This window comes from Nipponia nippon, unplaced genomic scaffold (assembly GCF_047370975.1).
Source record: "Nipponia nippon isolate SJK-2023a ecotype South Korea unplaced genomic scaffold, ASM4737097v1 scaffold_3, whole genome shotgun sequence".
NCBI lineage: Eukaryota > Metazoa > Chordata > Aves > Pelecaniformes > Threskiornithidae > Nipponia > Nipponia nippon.
This window is the reverse complement of record NW_028262347.1, coordinates 11030850-11058268: the sequence shown is the minus strand read 5'-3', so window position 1 is coordinate 11058268 and position 27419 is coordinate 11030850. Positions and strand designations below refer to the sequence as shown.

The 27419-nt window shown below is 37.2% G+C and overlaps 1 protein-coding gene across 5 annotated transcripts in view; it reads right to left on the bottom strand.

The window, feature by feature from the left end:
* The window catches only part of PCLO (piccolo presynaptic cytomatrix protein), a 386235-nt gene that overhangs the window by 103613 nt on the left and 255203 nt on the right, over positions 1-27419 (bottom strand). For all 5 annotated transcript variants that reach the window (XM_009462919.2, XM_087764264.1, XM_087764266.1 and 2 more), the window contains exon 10: positions 23199-23324. In XM_009462919.2, coding sequence (XP_009461194.2) covers positions 23199-23324 — 126 coding nt within the window. The remainder of the gene's footprint in view (positions 1-23198; positions 23325-27419) is intronic.

The window sequence follows — 27419 nt, the reverse complement described above, 5'->3', positions numbered from 1 at the left end:
GGAATGATTTTATCTCAACCAACATTTGCTATGCTTCTCTTGTAGAGGTTAACTTGATGTTTGTACAAATTCCTGAAATATAGCACATCCATAGCTGTAGAACCACAATAGAAAGTATGTGGAGCAGGTTGGTTTGATTATTGGCTGGTTTGAAGAATCAGTAATATGAACCACAGGTGAAAATGCATAAAATCATAACTTTTTTCATCACATTTTGAACATAATCAGAGCAATAAATAAAAGTGCATGGATAGCAGCATGCATGTCTGCAGGGAAGAACCATCACGCACACAAACAAAATCTCCCTTTTGGTTTTACCTTTTTTGGGCTTAGAGTCAATGTGCCATTTTTTAGCTGTTTAAAGGCAAGTGTCTTGCCTTGGTAGCTCTCTAGGAGTAGTTAATGAAGAGAGGCAGGATCCTCTTAGGATGGTTCATCTCAACTGACACCTATTTGGAATGAGATGAATCACATCCCTTGGGGTACCCTTCTTTCATTTATGGTTAGAAAAGAAGCCCATAATACAAGCTTAGGTGAGATATTTGCTTTTCAGACACCTAAAAATATGTGCATTGATTCTCTCATTTGTCATCTAAAATAATAAATCTATCCTAGAAACAGAAATGGACTTTTTTTTTTTTTTCTCAATTTAGCAAACTGGCAGCAGTAGCTTATCAACAATGAGAAGAATGAACTGAAAGATAGTGAGCCTCAAGAGAAGGGCATTAATAGGGCATCATCAGAGACTGAGTTGTAGTTCTGCTTCTGCTACAGCCATCCAGGTGACCACCACAGCCAAGCCAATCAGCCTCTTTGTGCCTCAGTTTCTTTATGTGTTAAAAAGGTGTGGCGGAAAGACAATGGTATTGTACATAAACATTGAGATTTGCAAGCAACTACTGCGATTATTAAAGCTAAGTATGTTTGTGCATCAGAAATCTTGCTAACATTAATAGAGTTGTAGGAGATAGTACTTGTGAAGCATTAAGGGCTGGGTATTAACTCTTAAACTTTCATATCCCTGTAACTCATTCATAAATGATTTTAGTGAAAAACGTTAGGATTATTCAACTTTAAGAAGTATACATTACATATCTGCTAGACAAATGACAGATACTAAAAGTTACCAGCTAGCAATGACTGGCATTTTTAACAGTAAAGTTGAAAAAATGCAGGATTTATGTTTTCAATAAGTATTTGTTCTTTCAATAGCCTTGTGAATAAATGATGTAGGATGAGGTCCGTGATTATGTCATTCTCTGTAGGGTTCTCTAAAAGAAATTTGAATGCACAATTACTGAAGCTATACTGTACATTCAAGATGTGATGGTGATTATCTGGCAGCTATATATCTAATCAACTTACATGGGTACTCGCATAAGATTTTAAAAATGGGCCCTATTGCTTTTACTGTAAATGTTATTTATATTACAATAAGCTTTTTTATTATATTGTAATAAGCTTTTGGAACTCAAGTCATAGCTTTAGAACTTGATATGAGAAACAGTATCCAGGTGAAAATAGAAAAAACAATCTGTAAAGATCAAAAACTAATCAACTCTATGCCAGATAGGGTAGGAGAGAAGCTACAGGAAAGGAGCAAAGTAATAAAATAGTAACACAACTATGTTCCTGTTTGACTCTTCTGTACTGGTGGGTCTTTCTATTGCCACCAAATTCTGATTCAAAAGTTGGATTTACGTTATTCCTAGGACACGTAAGGAGCGCTTTTTTTGACATGTGCATGAGTTCCTTCTTCACGGCAGCTTTGCAATAATAATTTCAATAGCAAATCCCTTACAGCTGCAGGTTCTTGGAGGGAACTTATATCATAAATGTGTGGTTCTTTTTTATTGGTTTTAATAGAACTAGAAAAACTACTTAGTATTATCATAGGCAAAAATAGTTTAAATTGTGAATGCTAGCAGGAGGCAGATAATTAGGTGGATGCATGTGTATGAATGTTTGAAACTGAACATTTGAACTCTCAGGCAGAAGTGGCTACTTGCTAACTGCAACCAGTATGATCTGGTTTGAAATAATGATGACACCTGGACTAAAGGAAAGTGACCTTTCCTGAGTCCTCCAGCTAATAATGAAAAATGGGACAGAACCGCCAGTTAGCAGACTGATCACACTATGTGCTTCTGCACATAGACAGTTTTGATTGAGGAAACCAGAGGGCTAGTGGGTCCAGAAAGAAGAGGAGGTGCTTAAAAGGAGGGCTCCCAAAAATAAAGGGCCTTGGAAGCAGAAGGGGGCCTGGAAAGAAGAAGGTGAAGATCCTGGCTGGAAGAGAGATCTGGGAAGTGGAGCAGACCCTGGAGATCCAGGAGATGGATGGAGACGAGTGCCAGGGGCTACCCAGGGACCATGGCAGGGGATGCCTGTGACGGGCATCTGCTAGGAGTGGCACGACAGGAGCCAACATGATGTTCTGCCTGACCATCCCAGGCAACGGGTACTGGAAGGGAAGGTGGTACCTCCTGAATGTGGTGCTGGGCCAGGAGTGAGCGAGTGTGAGAACAGGGCAGGGCAAGGACTCTGCTCTCCTTTGGTATCAAACAAAACTCCGTATCCAGATCCCCTGCGGGCAGGCATTTGTGGTCTCGCATGTGACAAGTAGAGGGTAACTAAGGATAAATCAGTCAGAATAACCAATCACGTTACATTCGTTGCCTGCTGGCCTTAGTAATCCAACGTATTTATTTATTTATTTTAAGTCCTTGAGGATAAGGGCAAATTCAAGGTAGCTTTGGCTTGTGTACTGATTAGCAGCAGCTTCTATTTTTTCTCATTATCTACACTAAAACAAATGATCTCTTACTAGTCAGCCCCTGTATATTTGTGTGTTTCTTATGATCACCATTAACATAATGAATTTGCCATGTAAACATCAGGAAGACAAACAAAACAAGTGTATGATACCACATTCCCTTACTGATAACTATAGCTCTAGAACTATTATTCATGCCCCTCCAGAGAAGGTAGTTTCCCTAGGGGAGAAGCTGCTGTTACCCCAAGGATGACAACAGCCACAAGAAGGCCGTGCTGCAGCTGATGACAAGCAAAAGGAGGACAAGGATGGTAGTTTCAGGGCTTACTTTCAAGTCTCCTGAAGGCATTTTGGACCTCTTCTGCTGAAGTAATGGAGTACATCAAAATTCATAGGGAATAATACAGCCTATGAGATCTGGCTTAAGACTTCTTGGGTCAAAGGATGAGGAGTTGGGCTTGATGAAACTGTGGCTAGGTAGGGGCAGGGAAGGTGCTGGAAGGATGCGTCCCCAGCCTGAGTGCTGCATGCCAATGTTGTGGTGCAAGCACCCATCCTGCTGTTTCTGCTGCTGTGCAGCAACCAACAATTGCTGCCTATACAGGCAACCTCTTGCCCTGTAGCAACAACAGTAATAAGCCTGTCTATTTTGATGCTCTCATAGTCTCAACTTAGCAACTACACGCTAGCCCTACAACTACCTCTGCCCCTATTTCTTAAAACTTGTGTGTCTTAATTACGCATCAAAACCACATTTAAACACCGAACCGTTACTGAATTCCCAGCACTGCATCCTCACTTTATCTTCACCGGGTATTGCAATGGCCTATTTTCCTTCAAAAACATGACCCAAGTGAGATATCGAGCATTATTTTTAAACTGCCAAATATAAGTGTTAAACTGACATTTCAACGCTGTAGACTCAAGCTCAAATGTGTATTATGGGTCAACAAGGACAAAGGAGTTTGATCATTTCACTATTTAATCTTTTAAGACTGCTTTCATTTCACCAAAGCTATTGTACAGGTCAAAATCTTTTTCCCAGGACTGATATATTAAAATTCTTAGTGTCAAACAATGTAAGAAAGTAAAACAATCATCTCTGCTTCTTTACAATAAGCCACTAAATATCCCAGGCAAAAGGAGGAAAAATAGGTGTTGTATTTAACTGAATAAAAATTACATATTTTCTTTCTTCTAAAGAAAATTTAAACAAAAGCACCCTCCCCTCAATACTGAGAAACTACATCTGTGAAATATTGTGAATCAGTTATGTAACAATAGGTGTAAATAAGGTGAAAATATACGCAAGCATTAAAAAGTGCCAGCTGAAACTATAAATCCCACAAACATACTGAATACAATAAAAGAGTAAAGCACAAATGATATTGTATGCTTTAGAGATGAAAGAGTTTGAGCAATTCTCCTTGGGTAAAAAGTATCCAAGGAATTGCTAAATTGCTTATCAACTCATCACCATTTCAAAGACATTCCTTTATCTTCGCAAAAACTAATAATTATTTTCTCTAAAAGTAATGAACCAGATTCATTTAATTTGATTATTTTTTACAGATGATAAAAAATACTGTCTTGAATGTATACAACAAATTTTGAAAAAAATAATAAAAAGCCCAGTCACTCTTCCCAGTTCATTCCAAAGGCTCAGAGGCAATAGAAATATAATTGACAATTGTATTTCTTCTTTGCCAGTTGCCTGTAGGCCTGCAGGACCACTCCTAATCATACTATGTATCTCTCTCTTCACAGGCAAATGAAAAGACCTGAACCCATAATGCGTCCTGAAGACCTATAAATGCAAACTGCAGATGGAAACTTGGTTTCATTCACATATGCACCTCTTCAAAGCATGTGCATTAGCAAATTGAAATTCATTAAACTGAGCATGATTTCACTTGTTCTTCCACTGAATTCAGTGACAGCTGAGAACCGGGCATGATGTCCAAATTGCAATTCTAATACTAATGCTCACGTTCTAGCTATGGATGATGCTACCGGGAGGACAGGCTCAAACAAACAAAAGGAGATATTGCACCATACAACATATATAGTTACTCTGTGGAAGGCCATTATGCTTGAAGTCTAAGGGTAGACTAGACAAGAGCTTGCAGGAAAAATTCCCCATGGATTCCTAAGTAGAAGATACCACGCTACACACTTGCCTAGGGAGTTCCTGAGTCATATAGTCATATATGTCATAGCTGTATATATGAGCATATGACTACATATATGACTATATATGTGGATGTGTGCATGTGTGCAAACATATAATCATACAGACACATACATATGTACATCTATACATATATCACAGACATATATGTTTAATTTACTGTTTCTAGGACATGCTAGATGGTTTGTCTGATGAAATATAAATACTTTTATGGTTTTTTACCTGTTTTTCTTTCCGAAGTTCATGACATACAATCAGGTCATTACTAACAACTTTTGCAGGAATTACAGTTGTTTACAGTATTGCTCCTTATGACAGTCATTGTATTGGTGGTGGTGTAGTCCCACTCCTTTTTGCTAATGTACCTTGTAAGTGTACACGTGCTGATATAAACCCCATGGGCTAAAGCAATACTTTGTTGACAGTCATGATTTCTACTAAAAGAGGTAGCTATGTCCATGGAGCTATAGCAGTAAACTTTTTTAAGGATGGTCTAGAATAATCTATCTCACTTTGACAAAATAGCTAGTTAAATTTCACCTGTAAACACATCAGAGCACTTAGGTGCAATAATTTAGTTTCATGTGTTATGTTGCTCAAACTGAGGAAGCTGTGTCATGACCCTAGTTCATAAATTTAAAGCCAGCAAACACAGAAATCCTTGTATTACCTGTGGGGCTTAGTAAGTCTTTGGCTCTAAACAATGCGTATTACATCCCAAGATATATGATCAAGCATACTGAATGAGAAATTCTTAGTGTGATGCATTAACAAATATAGGTAGCAGGCCTTTATAGATCCCTTGCAAAAGCATTCCTGTAGAGTTTAACACATTCGAAATTCGGGATGCGGGGGGTTGTCCATTAGGTGGCACCAAATTTTTCTGTATGTATGGAAACTGTAGGCACCAGAGAAAAGCGTTTATCTGCTAGTAACTGTCAGGTGCTCTCCCAGATAGTCTCCATTCAGAGACAGAGCCTCTGAGATGGCATTGCAGCCCATCAGCATGCATCAATGACAGGTATTCATCCAGATAGGAGAGTGTGTGTTTCAGCCCCTGTTTAACTAACCGCTCTTCTGGTGTAAAGCTGTTTTTATCATATCTACCAGTCTGTCTGCATCGTACTCAACAAGGGTCACTGTGGCACTTGAAGATATTTTCAGTTCCTTCTTTGGATCTTCACTCTTTCCTAAACAGTGGGAAGTGTTTGTCTTGTCTCATGTTCTACTCAATCAGAAGAAAGCCCCTACTTTTCAACTAATCAGTCAGCTTCCACTGTGCGAACTGCAGAGCTATTACTATCACTGAGATAGGCTGATACTTCTAAGAATAGTACAGTGGTCTGTGAATAAGAAGATGAAAGATTGTCTTTTCTTTCTTTAGTATTGTCTAAGACTAAAACTGTTTCTACTTCCCCATTAGCACCAGACATGAAAGTCCTTGCCTAGAATTTTGCTTCCTTTTATCCTTGCTTTCACACACATCTCAGGAACTCTCAGTTCTCTCTAATCAGTCACTTCAGACCCATTTGGAAAGTATAATCAGTAAACATAATACAAAACTTTTCTTTATTTAGACATAAGTCAATGCTTATTTCTATTTAGCAGTCCTAAAACTGTCTGTATGAGCAGCAAATGTATGAATGATATGGATTGATTCCACTTCACCCACACTATGACAGAATTAATTTAGCAAGCTCAGTGCTCACACAGTGATGAACATCGCCTGAAATGACTCATTTCCTTTTACTGTGTCATCTTAAAGGTTAATTTCATGGGGTTCTGTTCAGCACGTTATCTAGTAACTAAGAAATAATCAAACCTTCTATTCATTGAGGTGACTGGTCGGCATTGCTAAATGGCACTGTCATTGCATTTGGGCACGTAAATCATACTCATCTTTCCCATCAAATAGATTCTAACAATGAACATTTATGATGAATGTGAATGATGTACATGGGAGTTTGCTTTTCACCACATTGCTGTCCACACAGTTCTGGAAATCCTCTGCTCTAGCACTAACCAGATCATCCTCATGTCCTCTTTACCTCCTGCCTGCTCTTTCTTACCTTGTGCCTGCCATAATGTCACTAACGTTCAGCCTAACTCTCCAACACAGGACTGTCCTAATATACTGTGCATTTGTAACCTGGTCTGTCTGCACATGAGCAATGTCTAAGCTTGTAGGCCTGGGCTAAGGCAACCTTGGTGCTGTTGTACAAAACAGCAGTTGTCAGGAGTCTTCTCCTGGCTCTGATGAGAAGTGTTCAGACAGAGGGATTGCCTGAGACTGCACAGTGCTTCTGAAAACTGAACCCTGACAAAACAACAGGGCCCGTGTGCAGTACCAAAACCAACCGTGCGTGTCTGGGTTACGTATCTTTGAAGGATATTCCATGCTTCCTCCTGACCTGAGCTGGTTTGGGAAGGGAAGGGAGCAGAAAAGTAGCACATGAGCAAGTAAGAAGAATCCAAACCTCTTCCCTGTGTCTTTAATTACCAGTTTCTTTTTGTAGATGTACATCTCTGGCTCTCTACTCTATCCCTGCTGGCCTTTTAGGAATAAATTTATGAAAAGAAGAAAATAAATCCAAATAACAGAAAATCCTTTACACTTCCACAGACTAAGGAACAACTATAGTACAAGCATTACTGCTGGGTGATTGTACGGTTCCTTCTCATCAGACAAATTACCTGTATCATCTTTAAGGCCTTATGGACTTTTTAAGACTTAATACTTTCAGTTATTATCATATCCTTTTGGTTTGGCAGCAATGAGTCCCCAGGCAAATGTCCCCTACGGTCACAACTTATAGGTATATGTATAACATTACAGAGGTAGGTGGATAAAGCTCATTTTAGATCAAAGAACATGATTATTAAATCAAATTATTAATATATTTCAGTGGAATTCTTCTTGGCATTCAGAAGTAGATATAGAGCTGCAGACTCATTACTCTGTATCTTTGTACAATATTAGCAAACTTCATCACCAAAAATGCAAGTATTTTATCTGTATTTCCTTAATATCAGAAGGCTGACACTTTTTTCACACTGTTTTCATGTGAGATCTTGTTATTACTCAGACTGTTCAAATCCAATTCAAGACCTAAATGAACATGTAGAGTCATTCCGCAAGTTTTACTTTGGACTAACAGTGCCCACGTTGAAAGAGAAGAAGGATTAACATGTTGTAAACATATGAATAAGCTACTTCTTAATTTGCAAATGTTTGTCATGTAGCAATACACTAATGAACAATCTTTTTTGTGAAAGTCAATGTAAGACCCAAAATTTAAAGAAAATTCAGCTGGAATGAACATCATGGTCCTATAATGGGCGAAGTGTTTTACAGTTTCATTGGAAATAATTTTTAAGAAAGCTACTATTTCATAACCAGGTGGTTTGGGGAATAACAGGGACATGTGCAATAATGCCAGGAAAAAAAAGTACAATGAGATCATCAAACAAGAAAAAGTAACTGTGCTGAGCTTCTGCAATTCCTGTTCACGTCAGCTGCGGGAGAAACTGCTCAGCGTCTCTCACTTTTCCTCGGCACTTTGCAACATACTTTCCTAGGAAAACAGCAGATAAGAACTTTATATAGAGGATTGACTTGAGCTATTGAAGAGGAAAATCACTGAATAGAAGTGTATGCCCAAAAGCAAAGGCTGCAAAATCACAACTCTTACTTTAATTGTATGTCACATGGCAATACTTAATGAGAGAGGCCAATGTCACAGTAGTCACTTCCAGACTTTCTCAAAATTCATGAATTTTTGCTTCACAATAAAGTTTTAAAAAAGTCTTATTAAAGTGTTAAGCTTCCTAAAGTCTTACTGGAAATTCCCTCATTTTTATAAAATGTAAATATGTATTAAAGTGTCATACATTTTCAATATTTGCCCAATATCAAATTTAAGTCTATAGATAATACACTTCCACCTAGTTACCCTGTCTAGAGCCTGCAGAATTAGTTCTTTGGATGCCTTAGCATACAAAGAATTGTTTTCAGACCATTTCTTTTGATTTACTGTAACATAACTGACACCCAAACCTTCTCACTGTGAAGACAGTGCGTGTCTTATGTGTGGTACATCTCTCATGTTGCCACTTTTATGCTAATAAGGCACAAAGAAGGGAACAGTGAGCAATTAATTTTCATGTAATTGGTGTTGTGAAAGATGGAAGCCAAAATAAAAGTATATGAATGTTAAAAAAACTTCTCACTGGTATCCATAGAAAAAAAAAAAAAAGCAGGAAATTTTACAACCGAACAACATAAAACCAGACTTCACAGTGTAAATTTTTGCCACTATCAGATTCAGGGGACTACCTGCTGCTTACTGGGAATGACATTAAAACAGTCTTTATAGCTATAAAGCATGTGCCTCTGAGAAAGCCACCGCCACAATCAGCATGGAAAATAACAACTCAGTGTTTTACCTAGGTTATTCTTCCAGTGAATATTTTAATGTATTTGTTTCCCTGTTCAGTTTTAAGCGTTTGCTACATTATATGGCACTCTGTTTCCAGTGAATTATTAATCTTAGCCTGCAACTGTGCAGTTCAGTACAAATGGCAATATAGTTCAGATCAACTATAATTCAGCTAAGACAAGTCAACTGGCAATGGTTTTTTTTTGTTTTTCATGCAAGATGCATATTTAGAGAAGGTAAGGATGTTATGGCAGCCCTTGGAAAGAACAGGACATGTAACTTCTTCATGTTTTTACCTAGCACATAATTTACTGTACCTGTACTATCTGTCATGATAACTGAAAACAATGGAATAAATTGCAGGAAATTTAACACAGATGTACTGGGAAAAACACAAGAATTTGGGCCTTAACATTATTTGAATGCTTTTGAACCTGTTGGTATGATCATAGTTTTAATGAAGACTGCGTTAGTTTTTAGACTTTCAAAATACACAAACTATCCTTTCATGCTTTTCTCCAAGTACTATGGAAAAATGTATTTAAAAATGGTTAGACAGTGTCGAAATTAATATTGTGTCATGAATAATCAATAGTGGATGCTAAATTCTACACTAAGGTTTTTAAATGGGGATCCAAAGGCTTTCATGGTGTTTGCCTAGGGCCTGGCTGCAGAATTTTCTTCTGTATCCTCACATTAAATACTGACTACAACAGGAAGCCTCCTCACAGGAGTGCAACATAGCGGCTAAAGGCACTGACAGTCAGTGAAGAACAATTCAACATTTAACTATTTTATTTTTATTATTGGTTTTATTTATTTATTATGTATTGTCCTGGTTTCAGCTAGGATTTTATTAAGACTGGAATGGAATTATATATATTGCATTATTCTAAAGTGTTCATAAACACCACTAGTGTAATGATCCAGATTTTATCTTTCTTTCCCACTCCCTGTTACTGAGGCATTTAACTGGTCATATGCACACCTCATCACAATGAATTTAAAGAGGATGCTCTTTCACTGGAAAACTTACAGCTGAGGGTCTAGATATTGTAATTTTATGTCTCAGGTTGAACTGACCAGTATATGCCAGTGGGGATCTGGCCTCGCAATAGCAGTTGCAAAATTATGTATAAACAAACATGGGACTAATTATAATTCAAACCCGTTGCTTTAAAAATCCTTTTCAATGCAATAAAAATCGAGGCAAAAAAGTAGAACTTTCCCAGAAAGTGCCTTCACTATCACACTAAATAATAGCTTAGGGTTTATCGTTTGGAAGACAGACCAGCTGCAAAACAGAAAGCAAGATCCAATTCAAAATAAAATGGACCCAACTGCCCATTTTTAATGGAATTTAATAGTAAGCAGCTCCATTTCAAACACAGCTCATCTTACAAGCAGAAGTATCTGAGCAATGGAACATCAATTGTGTTGGAAAAGGCCCAGAATCAAGGTTTCCTATTCCTTTGGCAGGTACGGAACCACTACGTTTTCACATAAAAGCAGTCAGGATCAGCTACACCATATATGTGGTGACTTGGAAATATTCTTAAAATCTACATGTTTCAAATGCAGTGTGAACCACTACACATACACTGTGTCCTTTCAGAGACTTAAGCAGAGCTCAAACCCTGGAGAACTTAGTTGTTATCTGCCCACGTCTGCCAGACACCAAGATGAGCAGTCTAAAATCTCTTTGCCTTCAGGTTTTTTTACATTTTATATCCTAGTTTGCTTTTGCTGTTACACCCAAGAAGAGGAAATGTCAGTACAAGTTGACCTAAAAATGCTCATTCTACCATGTATTGTTCGTGAAATACTCCCATACCCAAAGTAAATAGCTGTTACTATCTTACTGAGTTGAATATAATTGTCTGCAAAGCCTTGCATTTTGTAATCAGTTAGTAGTCTACCCCCACAACCATCCAAATCAAGACTAATTCCATTTTTCCAGAAATGATAAGATTTAAGTACCTAACAAAAACAGTTTGAAAAGTTATGTAGAACATATTACTGTACTTATAAGGTAATTTCAGAAGTTTTCAAATGGACCATAAAACCCAAAGACCTTAATAGACTTCTGCTTGCTGCTGTATTTAGAGAGATATCCAACAGTTTTACATTCATTTTGGATCTGAGGCACTCATTACAAACTATGAAAAATAATATAGATTTCAATGAGTTCTGGCTCAAATATTTTAGGATTTGTATAGGAAAAAAGCATAGTATATCTTCCTGTTTTTCAGGCAATATTTCAGGCAATAAGTGTTTTTTTTAATTAGAAACAGTTCAAAGTTGCAAAAGTACTGATATCAGTTCCTTGCACCAATGCTTAAATGAAATCCAGAGATCCATTTTTATTCTTTTTTAATAGTTTTTTTTTCAAAGTTTTTTGTTTTGTTGTAATGTGGAACAAAATTAAGATTTGACACTCAATTTTTGCTTGATGAAATGATTTCAAGCTTTAGTCACTAGTAATATAGATAATTTGCAATTCTATATCTTCAATTTCAGTTACATTTTAAGTTGTATTATTACATTACAAGTACACTTTAAGCAGGGTTTTTTCAGCCTTTTCATATGAAAATGTGAAGTAACTAATTTTACATGGTAAGCCTCAAATAAGTACTGTAGTCAAAACGAGAAATCTGGATAAAGAGTAACCATTTCTAATCAACATTTTGCTCTGTTTTCTGTCAAATGATATAATCACCTGCTCCTTTAATCTCAAAGAAACCTGAAGATTCCCATACTAGATTTTCCCAGCCGTACCTTATGGATGATCTAATTAGGTTTTGGAATAGAACATGCTTCAAGAAATTTGAAATAAAGTCTCTATGTGGTTCATTGAGAGTGCTCATAGGATTTTTCTTTCTTTAAGGTGACTTCTAAAACATTTTCTGTATTAATTCACAGAATATTCCTATTTTGTTATCTACTATATTGCAAAACCAATTGCAGAAAAATATTTTTTTGTTCTCCAGGTTCCTTTACCCTTTCAATTGAATAAGAAAATCACTGTAAGATCAGATTAGGTCAGAGCACAGTACAGCCTAGTTCAGTGTCTCCTCTGGAAACAGTTAATATCAGATGTTTCAGAAGTTGTTTAGAAAACCTTGGAAAATTCTGGAATAACTTTCTTACATGATTTTTTTTTTCTTAAGTATCTCCAGAGATTGGTTGATTTAATTTGAGTAATTTAGGAAATATCTTGTTTTTCTCTATTTCCTCTCTGTCTGCTACCCAATACTTATAGAAAACACCAGCTTTATCTATGTGACCATGTCACTTTTAAAAGCACTAAAGTGAGGCTCTGTGACCAAGCATTCCAAATTTGTGTCCAAGCCTTACCATATTACCATGATCAAAGTCCATCTGAAAGACAGATAGTGTTCTCGTCTGAGACAACCCATTTTCAGTAGTCCTTCTTTCTTCACAGTAAATTGTTAATAATTGTTAATAATGTTCCTTAAAGTCTTGGAAGAATCAAATGTGCATACACCTATCTAGAAAATACTTTGAAATAACAAATAATGAAAGAAAGTCTGCTTGCTGCAGTACCTAGTTTCCTTGGCAGGAAAATGTGCGGTTTGTAAGCCTCTCTGCTTCTGGGAAGTGTGTCTTGCAAACAGCTAGCACACTGCCTCCAAGATATTCAGTGGCAGCACTTATTTGTTTCCCTGACTTGCAGCAGAACAAACTCTGACTGGGGACAATTCATCTTGGGCCTTGAATCTTTTCTATATTTTACATTAATACAACACTCTGCAGAGTGGGAAGACTGGCCTAATATCCCTGGAAATCCAGATTTCAGGAATGGGATTGAAGGTTAAAACTGTAGATGCAAAATGTTTTAATGCACTTTTTGGAATCCAAGGGCAGGGGAAATTGTCTATAAGGACATAGCTATATTTAACCTGTACTTCAAGATGACCCTCACTTTGATTTCACTGGATTTTTTTCACACTAAAATCACATCGAACTGCTAGTCTGCTAGTTTCAGCCCACAATAGTCTGCGCAATAGGAAATGGAATTATGGTATTTTTAGCTTCCCAGTTCACTGGGAAGTCACTATCGAACAACACAGTTCAGCGGGTACGAAAAAAGACTTTTTCACACCATAATAAGATTTTTCTTCTTGGAATGCCCATGTATGTGAGCCCAAATATATACTGTTCCTTAAAAACAACAAACAAAAACATCCTTGTTTTGTTTTATGAGATATGCTCCAGCATGCCTAATGTAGGCACTTAGCATCTAAATTTCAAGTTGTTAGTAAGCCAGTTCACCTAAAAGAAATACATAAGTTCCCTCTACAGTCAATGGAGACAGGAGGGTGCTTTTAGTGACTTCCACTGGTAAGACAAATTGGCCTCAGTTTAGGTAGCGAAGGATTTACATTTGTCTGGTTTCTTTGTAAATCTGCTATACAGAAGCCTGTCCTTGAAAACAGAAGACAAGAAACAGAGCAATACAGGCACATATTTTTGATGCTCCAAGTTGAAACTCCCTTTTAGCACCCACAGCAAGTAGTTGTTACGCAAAAGGGCAGGCACAGTTTCTATATGTCTCCCTGCTTTTGTTATTTGCCCATGTATTGGGTGTAACACAATCCAGAGAAAGTATCTCCTAGTCTATCTCTTACAACCCCAGATGGACTGCCTTTGTTTGACTAAAGCTGTAGCTTTATCACTGAACATCTTGGGCCCAGTAACTAAAACCATCAGAGGTTCACCTCTGTGCCCACACAGGTGGCTCTGTATTCTATATTTTTCTCTCCAGCATTGGCCAAATGGAAAAGTCACAGCCTCCCCCTTGTCACCTCTGCCAGTGTGTACTGGGAATATAGAAATAGGAAATACAACTTCACCTTCTTACGAATCTGCATCAATTTGATTTTATTACATTGTTACACTGTATTAATGTGTGGCCTGCAACCATGTCTCTGATGTGAGAATGGACAGATCATATTAAAAATAATGAAAGAAGGAATTAAACTCTTTTATGGTGACAAATGAACCTTAATACTACTCATAGTGTCAGAATGTAGCAAGAACTATCCAAGAAGAATAAGCGGGGAATGACTGGGACCCATGGACAGGTGATATCTGGCAATGTCAGAGGCAGAAGATCAAAGCACCCATATGTGTACCATCCCAGAGGAGAGCAGAGAGCTGTACGGCCCTAGCGGGAGCTGAGGGAAAGCTTTGTGGGCAGCCTGATGACAATGCTGCCTACTGCTGTTTCTGCTCTGCTCAGAGAAACAGGGCTTCAGGCACATTCTCTGCAAGCAATGAGGAGTCTTTCCAAGAAGTGCCTGGATTTTCTTCCTAACAGGAATTATCTATCAAGGTCCTGAATAACAACAGCTGTCAAAATCAGTGTGTCTGATAATTACTAATTGCATAGCTCCACATAAATACTTTACAATAGCTAGTAGTGCTTTCTAATACAATCTTAGTGGAATGTAATTGAAAGCTAGTTATAACACCAATGACATTTTTACCAGTGATCTTGTGTTATAAACCATCTGATGAATGCTTTTAGCCTGACCTTTGTGGTTGTTCTCCACTTCATTACCTCTGGAATGCCTGGTGACTGTGTCTGCATCTACTCTCTGCCTGAAGCATCCAGGTTATTTTGCTTGTCTCTATAAATTAGACTTACCTATTTAAGACTAAACAGAAACTCCCTAAAGAGATATTTTGATGCAATTATTTATTTGTTATTAAGAATCCAATTTCCTGGTGCAATTTATACGACAGGGCTTTTCCAGCAAAATTAATTTTCAGCAACAATTAGTTGTTCCAGGTGTTTTCAGAGTTCTTGATCATAAAGAAGGCATAATCGATACTAGTTTAGGTGGTACATAACAGGGCTAAATGCAGGAGTGAAAAATCTGTAACTTGTGTTATACAAGAGGCCACATCTTTACTGGTCTTAATATGAATTAATTTAATGCTTCTTTCTCATCGCTTTAAAAAATTTATAAGTGCCCCATAAGTTTTCTCCTATCTTCTGCTTTAGATTACATTAAAAAGATCCTGAAATCTCAGTGTATACAGCTGCTTAACTACTTCCTAGATCCAAGTTACTTCTAGTAGCTATTTTCAGTGTTGATTTTTATTGCAGGAAAATTAAATATAGAGCAATTACAGTGCTAGGCAGAAACATTACAAACTCATATTACCTGTTTTATCTCATTAAAAGAGATATTCTAGGTATACAAGAAGTTTTCTAATGAAGTATCCTTGCAAAATCCCAGTTGTATTGTTCTGCCACCATAAGATTAAACTAAATCTCAATAAAGTAGATGCCCTATATTGTGAAGCAGGGAAAAGTATTATTTTCTAAGTGTGTTTGAACGGCCTCAAACAGATATAGGAAATAAAGTTGTGGACAGTGTTACAGTAACCAGCTCTCACAGCTTTCCATGTCAAACGTTCATACTGCAAGTTTGTCTTCTCCCGTTTCCTACTGAAAGCCCCACACAGGTGCTGAAACAATTCTTATTCCTTCTCATACCTCAGCAACTGGCCAAACTGAAATCTCAGTACAGCTCACCTCCTACCATATTAAGAACAGGATTGAGACGACTATCAGTGGGATTGCATATGAAATCGCTAAACCAGCGTGAGAAAGCTTTCTTCTTTCCTTGCTTCATTCTGACAGATACAAGGTTAATTGTAACATGCAAGTGATACACTTTGTTGGGGTGTTCTTTCTACTACATTTTTAAAATGGACTTGCCTTTTCTAAAAAATTAATTTCTAAATATTTTGAAGTAATCTTCTTATATGGTGAATGCCCACAGCCACACTTAGCAAGAACGACACTGCACATTTATTACTTATTACTTATTTGAAAGAAGTACAAGGCAGAACAAAATACACGGATGAGAGGAGCACAACTATGCAAGCAAAGATTTACAGCTGATAGGGGGCATTTAGGGGGTTGTTTAGATTAAGTCCTTTCTAAAGAGCTTTAGGGCAAAGCTTTCAACTGAGCTATGGCATTGCCTGTTATTTTGTGCACACTTCCTTTGATAAAGTCAGTTTCTGCTGGACAGATAAACCTGAGCCTGTAGCCCAGGGGCTATGTTGAGAGCAAGCTCTCCTCTCTTCTAACCCCAGAGAATAAGCATGGACAGCACAATAAATCACTAAGACTAATGCTCAGAGAACAGGATAAAGTTAATTCTTTGTTTTCTCCGCTGCAGTAATAAATTAAAGCAGTCAAACTGCAAAATGGAAGTGCAGGATGAGAAGACTATTTCTGCTCATTTAAGACTTGATCCAAAGGTTTTTTGAGAATTTTTCCTTCTCTTCTTATGTTCTTTTTAATTTCTTTTCATCATTTTCTGACTTCATCATGCTATCTACTTTCTGCCAGGAGTGTAATTACCAGAGGGACTCAAGAAGGGATGCTAGCTCTTCACTATCCCTTGCTTCATGGGGACTGGAAAATCTTTTTTCACTGTGATGCCCTGATCAATGCTTCTAATTTTAGCTGGCTAAACAGCAAGCAGCACTCACTACAGTCTTTTAAAACTCAGGAAGACCTGGTGCCTATTGCACCTCCCACCGATAGATGACCAAGATCAGTCAGTGTTACACTTGAGCCCATCTATAACTCAGGGATAAGAGAGAAGTGTGGCAAGAGGAGTAGGGAGAAGGGTAGTGACCTACTGCTTCTCTTCTGGTTTTCCACCTATTTAGGTGCCCATGACCATTCCAGCCACATTCCATTTTCCCAGCAACATCCAAAGCATGTCTATGATATGATAAGAGATAGTAAGATGGTAAGATGGACAGCCATTACACATGATACTGCCTTTGCAAAAGACCTTCTGAAACTGGATCTGGTCTTGTTATTCAGCACTTGGTGCTATCCAAACTGGCCCAAAAGTGCTTCAAACGAGCTGCAGAAAAATTGTTCTTAACACTTTCTTTCTGCTCCTTTCATGGACTGGTCAATAATCCAGTTTCATGCCACACTGCTCTTCTGAGAGGACTTAAATCATGTGTTTCCAATGCCAGTAAATAATATGCTTTAAGATGACAAGGACTTCAAAACTTGAAAAGTTATGACTGGAAACTTATGATCTGAAAACACGTGAAGGGAACATCCCTGGGGCACAGCTGAGGTGAAACAACTTCTGGAAGTTGTCACTTTTCCCTGGAGGAGTAAGAAAGCTGCTTGTATTCAAAGATGTTATTGCCCAGAACCCAGGAAATACTTTGCAGATTAAACAGTGATACTAATTTTCCAACAGCCTCTGTCCAACATTGCTTATGCCTAGATTCATCTTACTTATACTAGACAACCAAAGTGCAGTTAATCATCTCCCCAGATTGGCCATCTCCTCTCTAGTCTGCTCATTAGCCTATTTATACTCCCCTCAGAGGAAGCATTGTAGGTACTATAAATACTCAAGATATTTTTCTCCAGTTAATGCAGACTGCATGTCCTGCAAATAATGAAGAGCTGTGGTAATGACACTTGGACCTATATAGATGAGGGTCCCAGTGAGCCCTGGGTTTTTCTTCTCTGCCTTCAAAGAAATCTCTCAGTATACATTCTTCTGTTGTGAAGCCTGAGGCTACAGGATGCTTGAAGTGGGCTAGTTCAGAAGCCAAAATCCATACCATGGGGGAGAGCTGTAGAGCATTCTGGCTAAGGCAGACTTCTGGCAGGGCTTCCTGGGTCTGCCTCCTTCTTCACAGAACTGAAGATGGGGAGCTTGGCTGCTCTCTGAAGTCCATGGAGGTAATCCAAATAGGTCTTTGCTCCTTTCTCCTATCACATTCTGGTTTGGGTGGAGAACATTTCCCACTGGTCTAGATATGGCCCTCTTTTGCCTGTCACACCATGATGTTTTGGTACACACTGTTCATCTCATATGTTAGTCCTGGTGTGGAAAGCTATATGGTGGCAAGCGGTGAACAACATGTTTCTCCTCATATTGGCTTAATATCTGTGAGGAAGTGTTCTCTTTGACACTGTGGCCATGGTCCATGGCTTCAGGAGATAATCAGCTGTGCCATCTCACGACAGTCCAAGGGAAGACTCTTAGATTCACTCTGAGGAATGATTCTAATGATGTTTCTTTGGTCTCATATTAGGGTATGAGAGAGAGAGGGAACGAGCTGTCCACCGAACATCTTACAAAAGGAAATTGTGACACTTGAACATGTAAGAATATGTAAGACTTTCTATAGAAGAAGGAAAAGAGGAGTGAATAAATAGGGATAAGAGGAACGTGGAGACTTCAGTTTTATTTCCTGAAGGCTTCTAAAAGTTCTGAGATTGCACAGTTTTCTGAAGATGAAAGACAGCTCTGACATTCCCAATAAAGACCCACTTGTTCAAAATACTGTCCTGAGGGGAACAGGCCATGTGGCCTGGAGAACTTCCAGCACAATTAAAGGCAACCAACCAATTTGGAAAACTGACCATCTGCATCTTAGCAGTTGAATCCAAGTCTAAAAGATATTGAGTATATTTAAGAACTCATCGTCAGTCTTCAGATGCTGAGGACATTGGATGTACTTTTACCTACTCTTGGTACCTGCCATCAGGCTGCAGGTGCCTCCTCTTAGAGGACCTTCATGGTGTTTTGAGGGGCAATGCTTCTTGCATCCTAAGGGAAGCAGGTATTCTTCTAGATCAAAACAAGTGCCTAAGGATTGGACTAAGGGGCAGGACACCATTAAGTACCACAGAACTCTCAAATGGCAGTGCATTTTCTCTTCTCTGACCTACTTAACAGCTTTAACAGGGTGGCATTATCTTTCATTGTCTGTACATACATCTGGTATTTTTTCTCATAACATTATTGGACCAGCTTCAGGATGGGGAAGCTTAAAATATCCCTGTATGATTAATATTTGTATTAAATTACAAAATGCAAAATTCAGCTGAATTGAATTGAATAGCATGTCTCTTTGCTAGCATGGACTGTTTATATATTAAAATTCTACAGTAAAGGTCTGTGACTCATAAGGTAGGTGGCATCCTTCTATGTTATGCTAGAAATGTTACATTGTTATATTTGCTGTAAAATAGAAACTGTGGGTGCAATTTCAGTATTTTTAATAAGAGTTTTTGTCTTCACTATATATGATTTTCCTATTTCTAAGTTTGGGAAGATATTATTTAAATGAAACATACATATTAAAAATAAACATGAACCCATAAAGCCTCAGACAAGTTAACAAAAATCTGATCAGTGTCATGGTTGCTGTTGAGTGGAGTGTCAGCAAAGGCAGTAAGCTCACCACAAATCAAGTTCACCATCAGCTTTTAGACCATGCAGGTTCCCCAGAATTGCCAGGAGACTGGAAAGTCAGGGAATCTCTTCACCTCGGTGAATGACAGCTGGCTTAAGCATTGCACACAGTATGCCTGGCTGATTGAAAACTTGGAACAAAGACACCCATGGTTCACCAGTTCCCAGGATCTCCAGTCAGCCTGCTGAAAAGGTCCAATGAGAAAATATGAATGCTGAGGGCATCCAGAAAACTTGTAACAGTTGATAACACACATTAATATTTTATTTCTGTTCTTTACTCTAGGTTCTTCTGTTTCTGAAAAATGTTGGCACTATAAAATGCCATTCACCTAGTAGATTTACCAGGTGGAATATAACTGAACTGTTTCTGTCAACACGAGAGGGAGCCCAGACACATCTATCAAATTGACACAGTCCCTGAACTTGATGAGCTCAGTGGAATGAGTCTTCCACCTCCAGTTTTTGTAATGCCAATGAGTGATGAATCAGAGATATTTCTGACATCTGAAAGCAATTCAAGGTGAAAGAACCAAGACGACTGGTATTTGCCAGTCAGAACTATAAATAAACTTCTCAGCACTAAGACTCCTCCAAAGCTATTTAAATAGGCTAAAATTTTATGGATTGCTATTCCCTAAGGAAAGGAATGCTATCTCTATTTTAAAGTGTGTCATTTCTTCATAGATGCAGTCATGCAGACAGCAGGTAGAACTTTGCCTTCCTTCATAACCACAGTAAACCTATCCTTGTTCCTTACACTATTAATAGGAATTTCAGACCTGACCCAGTGTTTTCTGTTTTTAGAATTAGAGGAATTAATTAAATTGATGGGATTTTTTACAGTGAATCATGTTCTTAGAAAGGTTAATGAGTCAAGATATTAACTTGTAATGACATTAGTATATGTTTAGTTGATGACTAGGTATATACTCTAATTTGAAGTTGCATAGCATTTCAGCAGAAAAAGTGACTCATGATAACTCTATGAATTACTAACATGCAACTGTCATTTACAGATAACGACATATAAAGTTTTCCGTATGTGATGTGAGAGACAGCAAATAACTTGAAAAAGAAATGAAGTCTATCCTCTGTTTTCAGACACAACAATATCAGCAATATCGCTAACATTAGCAGTTTGACTGGATTTACACAGATCAACATGAGAATGATTGAAGACCTCAATGGATTTTAGCACTTCTGAAGACTAGTGACTAAATGTGCATCAGCCATATTTCCACTACGACAAACAAAACTAAGAGTGAAGTAGCCAAATATTCTTTGTTGATGTATGATAGCCATCTAAAATAACATAAAAAGTAAACTAGATATAAAGGCAAGATTTAAAAGGTAAATGACAGTGGGAAAGGGGAAGTGTTTGTCTTGTATGCTATTCTAATGGTACATTTTGAAGAAAGCGTTTTTTCTCTCTGACAGAACATTTAACACATCAATAGTAAAACATATTCTGGGACACCATGTGGACAAGTTCTACAGATTAAGTACGGTGATTTTAATGGTGTTGATTTATGCCGACATACCCAACTCTAGGATACTTTTATAAAGGTCAGATCAGAAACACAATTAATTGTATGATGGGAGAACAAAACAAAGGTATAAATATTTTACTATCCTGTTCATCTTCCTATAAAATATGAATAAACCTTCAAAATACATTATATGAACAGTCAGAAAAGAAAACTGCCATCTCTGAACTTCTCCGGTAGTTATTGTAAATCCAAGATGTTCTTGATCACTGCTAAAATACACCTACGTGGTGAGTGAAGAACTTCTTTAAACCTCAATTTCCAGAAAAGTTCCCGACAAGAGAAACGAAAAGACTGGAGATAATTCCAAGCAGTAATTGCTCATCATCTTTCTTGAAATGTCCAGTCTCGGGGAAATATTGAATAACCATGCTCTCCTCTTTACCTGCTTGGTACTGAAACAATGCATGCATGATCCAGCACAGCTATGAAAGACCTACTCTTTTGTATGGAGGGAGCCAAAGCAAATACTGACTTCAAAAGACAATAAATTAAGGTCAATTCTTTCATCATTCATGTGCAATAAATAACACTATTCTATCATTTGATGAGTGAGATACCATCCATTAAATATGAATGGTGGAATCAACTCTATAGGGAAAAAAGGAAGGTATTTTTGTTGATACATCATTTCTTCACTTCAACTTTAAATTGACATTGACATCAGTGTATGTGCACCTTTTTTATGCATACCTTTAAAATACTGGCAAAGAAACCACCAAGGATGTAAAAAGCAGCAGGGAAAACATGAATGCAGGTGACACTGTTTTGTAATACCCACAACATATCTAAACTATTCTTTGTGAATACATTCTTTAATCAATTTACTCAGCTTTTCTATCTGCAAAGTACTTTTGATTTAGTTGTGACTTCTGTTGCATGTTTACTATTCAGAAAACTTATGTGACTTGAATTCTGTCTGGGAGAACTATTCTTCCTGCTTATCTTGTTCCTTTTGTTATTTTTTTTTCTGGATATCTGCTTTTATTAAAGAAATAAAAATAATTAGTTGAATTAATTAGAAACAAATGTGTTATATTTTTGTCCATGGATAAATTGGCATTTCAGGTGCATACAGGCATTCATATAAAAAAAGGAAATAGAAAATAGTTATACAGAGAAGGGACAGTTTATGTCATTATGGATAGATACAAATTGTTATTAGACAGAATTATCACATTTGTAATAATCCTAGAAAATTAAATGATAACTAAGTTCAATTCATTTCATCTAGCTTTAGTTGCCTAAAGGATGATGTGTAGTATAACATAGTCTTCTTAAAGTCATTAAATGAGGAAGACACCCACAGTTCTTGAAACAGAGGACTATGATACATGAAATCAATTGCCTTTCTGTAGATGCTTCTTTTTCTCTGTTGCCTGTTGAGGCAGGTTGGATGACTACCTTAAACTGGAAAACTAAAGTTAGATCAGATAAATTCAGTCAAGTCTGACTTTAGGGAATTTCAGGAAAAGTTAGTGTGTGTAACTGAGAGAGAACTGGATCTGGGATTCATTTTACCTGTGCAACTAAGAAATGTAAGTAATACCACACATAGGTACCTAAGATGATCAAGCCGGGTTAAAGATCTTCAAAACAGTACATCCATGATATACATTGATGATATATGTCCATGATATACAGTTGGACTCTAGCCATATTGTCTTACTCCCAGTACAGACAGCATGCTGGCATATATTACTGAAGACATGCCATAATGCTGCTCATCATGACAATTCTCTTTGGCTACAGAAGTCATAAAATGACCTTCTATCAGTCCTTTCCTGCTTTAATACTCATGAAGGTTTAGAGGGGCTCTCAGATGCCCCTCACTCCTTGCACAAGATTAAACTGGTTATGCAAGAGAATATGTATATTACAAACAATTGTACCGAACTCTCAACTCTCCTGTGGTTCCATTTTTTGATAATGCATTTATCTTACCCTCTATCAGCTTCCCTGTCTGCTCTGCGTTGCCCCCAGGCAAGATCTTGGCAATGTAAGCTCCAATTTCCCCACTGCTTCCTGGAATTTCTTTTCCACCTACAACTCGGATTCCAAGTCCGTTGCCTGTGATCAAAAGAAAGAGAAAACTTTAAACAGAGATGAAGCAATGAATAATTCACTGGAAAGAAAGGAAGAGAACAACTTATCAGAGGTTACTGAAGGATGTCACCAATAACTTCTGGCTATGGTTGGAAGATCAAGGTTCACTGCAGTACCGTCTGCCACTTTCCCAAAGACTTAACTTTGGGTAGAAGCATTTCAGCATACGAAAATATCTTGAGTAACTACTGTATGAATGACATCACACAAATAACTATTTCACTAAAAATTACATTGAAGCCAATCCTACCTTCTTCTGACAGCCTTACTGTACTGCAAAGGCACTATCTGCATGGCAAACCTATTTCAAGCAAACCATAGTTTGCAGTATTAATTAAATTGCATCAAATTGCCAGAAATCCATGTGAAGTGTAGATTCAAAGGATAGCTTTATCATATGCCTAAAACACGCATACAATTTAGCTGAAAAATTATAGTAGCTGAGCTTTTAGAATCACATAAATATGGAAACAAAGAGATCATTGAGCTCCAGCAGCAAAGCATGTACATTTACATGAAAATGTATTTGTCAGGTGCTATTATTTTTCTTAAATATTTGCTTTTAATTGACACCTTTTACATCAAAGGATGTACAAATTATCAGAATGGAAAAAGCCTAAAATCAGTCTGTGTAAAGCATGATCAATCCTAACATTTTCTCCTTTTTTAAAAAATTACAAAGATAAAAACATTTTGATTACTCTGATTATTCTAGCTGGAGAGAAGCTGATCACTAATCTCCCTTATGTACAGAACAATGAGAGTGAAAGCAAAAGTTTAAAAAATAGTCTCATAAAGCTAATCTTATGCATTGCCAATTTTTCATTCTATCATCTTGATTTTTTAAAAAATAATTCCCATACAAGAAAAACAAATTCCTTCTTTGAAGAACAAACAAAATTTCATCTAAGATGATTCACACTTTGATCTGGGAATATAAAGACTGATTTCCCCACCTTTATTGTAATGGTTAAATAATTAATTTTCAATTTATTAATTAATAAGCCAAACCTGCTGAGTGATCAGACTAAATAGCTATAGGAAGCTCACCACACAATCTCTTTGCAAAGCTTTATCTTTTTAGATTAAGATTTTTTCTTCCTAATGCTATTAGTGTTTGATAAGTCAGCCCTGAGTTTGTTTTAGAAGCAAGATAGCCACATTCAGTTTCTGGCCAAAAAAGTTTCCACTAGTTTTTCTATCCCAGTTTAGTAATTCTATTTCCTTTGTGCCTCAGCTTTCCTCATAATCGCACATTAGACATTTTCCAAATAAGCATTTTCTTTTCTTTTGGGAGCTGCTTGGAGTTCAGATAGATGCATGGATCCTGTACAGCACAATATACAGGTAAGGAAGGCCACAGTAGACTCATGACTTAAGGGATTTAGCAGGAATTACTTAACATGGAAACAGCTCATTCCACCACTGCAAGCCTATAACAAACAAAAACAGGTGGGTGAGAGCAACCAAGGAGAACTACTGGTGAGGAATTAAAAGGAAATATATGAGGATTGTTCTTACAGCTACAATACAGTAATTAGTGTACATAGGTATATTTAATGCACTGAGATGAATGGACTGCTATATAAATCAAGCAGTATACGCTGCTGGAGCATGCAAGACGTTCAAACACAACTAGTGGTGGGGGCTGGTGGCGCCTCAGATGATGGGTACAGATCAGTCCTGTGGAGATGGTATACTTCCAGTAGATCTATATTTTGTGACCTAACGTAACACAGTTTGGGTGGGGATTCAGTGAGAGGATGCCCACTGATAATGCACTATACAGAACTTTTAGTGAATTATTTTAGTGTGGGCGGATGGCTGAGTTTCAGGGGTAAATAACGTGGGAATAAGCCATGATATGGCTGAGGGCTAGTGTATGATAAATGGCATGATAGACCTTGAGTTTTTACAGGGGATGATCAACACTCATTGCAGACCAGATCTTTTACTGTTTATCCACCATAGTGTGTAACAGGAGAATTTGATTTTGCTATGGTACTACTGGGAGTACAGGTAGGAGTTTTGTATGTATATGTTGAACATAATTCACCTCTAGATTATATTTATATCCAAGTTTGAGATAGTTCAGATCTGTCATATAAACCCATTTCAAAGTATTTTTGTTTTACCTCTGTGGTGATTTTTAGTCTTGATACTTTCAGAACAGATAAGAGATGCAGGGAATATGTAAACTCAACCCTATGACAACATGAACAATAACTCTCTAAGTTACAACTGTACAAAGATTTGATATGGCAAGAATGCCCTCTCAAGTTTACTTTGGTTTTTGTCCAGTGCAACTCTGCCAGTTCAAAACCCCACTATGAAACGCTGTGCAGGCATGTCTAAGCATCTTCAGCAGGAGTTGTGAATACTCAGAGAATAGCATGAAATTTGCTAGTGAGTTCCTTGAAATTTTTGCTAAAAATTTTAGCCAGTTTGGCCCCTCTCTACACATTTCTCTTCTTTTTGTAATTTGAAGACCTGAGTAACATCTTTAAGAAAGTCAGCTTCTTGTAAGACTTTACACCTGGGAATGTAAAGTAATGCAAATATAATGTAAAAAATGTAAATCTTTTTAAGCCTCTTTTTGGACCTGACAAGTGAACAGTTGTCTCTCTTGCTTCAGCAGAAAATTAAGAATCGGAAAAGTATAAATATTTCAGCTTGAGGGGGATCCTCTAAAATAAAAATGTAGTGGGACCCATATAATCAATATAAAACAACACCATCTAAATACCCAAACTAATTACAGGCATGGGGAATATAATTAAATTTCTGCTACAAGCTATATCCATCGTGGTAGTTAATATTCCTTTAATTATAAACTTGGTTTGAATGATAACTGATTAACTAAACATATTGCTGTTTGGCTGGTTTCTAACACAAATGATTTGCTACACAAAAAGGATGCTGTGTTTTAAACAATAGCTACATCAGCACTCTGGGACTGTGCTATGGGAAATTCTAAGATTATTTTTGTTGAGGAGAGTAATTTTTTTCAGTGTAATTGGAACAAACTGCATAGTTACTTTAAAGTAATTACCTTATTCCAGTGCAAAATTGAAATTTAGCATTAGAAAAGTTTATTTTTCCTGACTTGACAGGGAAAGCAAACCCGCCATTCCAAGGATGGGTCTAAATGTCCTTTACCAATGTTGAAAAATACAGTCTTTAAAAAGATAAGTACCTCATTGCATAAAGCGAATATGTATCCCTATAAAAGCATTTAAACTTCAGTTGATCCTTAGGACTTAGAAATGTGCTCTGCACATTTATCAGAGGACTTCTGATCAAACACTACTGAAAGACTCCTTAATATGTTACAGATCTGAGGCTCACAACTGGGAACTATTAAGTTCAGCAAATCCAATAAACAACTATTCTTAGTATACAACACACACAAACAAGCACATAGTAACTTACTCTTAAACCACACAGTCAACATAGGGACTTTTCAACATATCAGTAGGACTGGACACTTCCCATCACATAGGGTAGTAACTCTACAGGGTCAGAGTTTTCTCATGATACACTATACTAGTATCTCTACCTCTGATAGCTTAATACTAACAGCATGGCAGAGAGGTGGTTTGTCATATAAATGCCTGCACAAGACACTTGATTTCAGAGGCAATTCTATGGATACCTATGCTAGATAATTTTGAAAATCATGGCTGACATATTGGTTCTGATTTTGCAAATCTAAGGTGTTTGTCCATATTACTGCTAATAAAATAAATTGTTTTCCATGCTAATATATAAAGATTTTTATTCCTGCCCACTTTGAAAAGTCTTGTGATTTTATATTTGCAGGTTTTAGAGTCAAATGTATGACTGACATTATGTATTCAGGAAATAATACCTGAGGGACAGGTATTGCCTGCTGAGGGACAACCAGGGGCACGGGTATGTGTGTGTTTGCACGTTCTTGTTGCTGGACAAATCACGGGGTATTTCATTTAATTTGATCTGTTTGCACTAAATTAGAAAATTGTATTTTATTATTATTATGTTGCAAAAACATTACTAGAAGAAATATTTTAACTTAAA